This window comes from Sphaeroforma arctica, assembly GCF_001186125.1.
Source record: "Sphaeroforma arctica JP610 unplaced genomic scaffold supercont1.4824, whole genome shotgun sequence".
NCBI lineage: Eukaryota > Ichthyosporea > Ichthyophonida > Sphaeroforma > Sphaeroforma arctica.
Window position 1 is genome coordinate 1 of NW_014035734.1, and position 2,251 is coordinate 2,251.

The 2,251-nt window shown below is 38.3% G+C and overlaps 1 protein-coding gene across 1 annotated transcript; it reads left to right on the forward strand.

Moving 5' to 3' along the window:
• Window positions 1–1,076: 1,076 nt before the first annotated feature.
• SARC_14591 (hypothetical protein) lies at window positions 1,077–1,371 on the forward strand (the record flags this gene model as incomplete). The annotated part of the gene is made up of 1 exon (XM_014291277.1): window positions 1,077–1,371. A coding segment is annotated over one exon (295 nt), but the record flags the coding sequence as incomplete, so codon positions are not given.
• Window positions 1,372–2,251: the final 880 nt, after the last annotated feature.

The window sequence follows — 2,251 nt, forward strand, 5'->3', positions numbered from 1 at the left end:
TGTCAATTGGGGTTAGTGTTGTGGTGTATGAGGTTGTCGGTGTATATCCCTGAGTCGGGTTGACCGAGGTTCTTCATAACCCGTGCCTGTTCTCAATTGTTGGTTCTGAAGTTGAAGAATTCGTTGGTATTGGACTCAGAAGTGCTTCTTCTCAATTGGGATTTGTTTCTATAATTGTGCAGCAAACAACAGCGATATTGGAGATCGCGACAGAAAAGGTGGAGGAAATCCGGTCCGAAATCGAGGACAAGGCAGACACAGACTCAGAAGGTAGATAGAAGCCAACTGCATCTCTGTACACGCATATGTTCGTATTCATAGGTGTATGCTTAATAGATATTTATATGAGTGTGTCAATAGGTGTTTATATATACATATATGTACATACAAATGTATGGATATTCTCGTTTTCTTTGTATAATAGCTGAGAAGGAATACACTGGTGCCTCTGTGTGCGTGTTGGTGGCAGTCTCTGTGTTTATGTAGTAATTACATATATTATATATACTTATTATACTTATTACAGTATATGTGTTTACGTAGTAATTATGTATATTATATATCCTTACTATACGTATTACAGTATGTGTGTTTATGTGGTAATTATATATACTTATTATACTTATTACAGTATATGTGTTTATGTAGTAATTATATATACTTATTATACTTATTACAGTATATGTGTTTATGTAGTAATTGTGTATACTTATTATACTTATTACAGTATATGTGTTTATGTAGTAATTATATATACTTATTATACTTATTACAGTATGTGTTTAGGTAGGTACGCAATAAGTATTCGAGCTGTATCTGACAGCCATAAGCGCGCATGAACACACAAGAACATTGCCATAGCATATTCGAAGTCAAAGCAGTCATATATGCACACATATGTTTAGTAGTCACACGCACAAATACTGATACAATCACCCAAGTGAACTCCCACACGACCATTGTTGGGTGACGCACTTGTTACCGAGTGTTGCTGTGTGTTATAGTCTCGTACATTGCGGCATAGTTTTGAGTATGTTGTCTGTGAGCGATGCTCCAACCTGAACCGCATACGCCTAATGCTCCCTATAGTGGCAGAAACAGCCGACAAATCCGACAAGCCCGAATCGGCCGTGGATCAAGCAGATGAGGCAGGTGGGACAGTTAAAGAGGAATCGCATGAAGACAGTACAAGTGAACCAGATACACAAATGGAGAACTCGAACACGCAGGAGGGTGAGGCCCATGATCAGGGAGAGACAATGAAAGAGGAAGACGCGGATGCAAAACACGATGTGGATTCTGTGTCTGAAGGGCCTGAGAAGGAAGTCGAAAAATCTGCCACGAGTGAAGAGAGCTCTGTCCCGCCTGTGGGTGAGTAAGGATATGTATTAGTATATATTCTATATATGAATGTATATACTGATAGTGATATGTATTTATATATAAGTTTCCGTTTATATGAATATGCTATTTGTTGGTATCTATTCAAATGCCAATAGCAGCTCACACCATGACCTATCATCGAGTATAGGAATCGAGAGAGGTTTATTGTTAGTTCGACTTTGACCTTTGGTAGTAAATCATATGATGAAATTTCATGAGAACGAAAACATGTGCGTGTATATATACGTTTTACTACTTTGTGTATATAATATATGCCAATAGTTAGGTATCCATATTGTTATTATTGTAGTAGGCGCGTCGATCACATAGTAGCATCGTCAATCGCACTTTTTAATACAAACTTGTACTATGTAAATACTCGCACAGACACTGATACGAACAACACTCAGCAAAGCCCACCAACTAAAGACGGGTCAGAAAAAGACCCATCTGGAGACGCATCTCAGTACCCAAAGACTGCAGAAGACAAAGAGAAGGAAAGTGCGGTACACACTCCATCAGTCGGCCCAGTGAGCGGCGATGACGAACTACAGGGACTCTTCGATCATATTTCAGAAGGTAGGTAGAATACGTGTGACATATACATATATACATCAACATACACATATATCGACATATACATATATACATCAACATACACATATATACACATACACATGCACATACACATACACATACACATACACATACACATACACATACACATTCACATTCACATTCACATTCACATTCACATTCACATTCACATACCCATACACATACACATACACATACACATACACACACACATAGACACACACACACACACACACAACACACACACATACTCATACACATACGCATACAC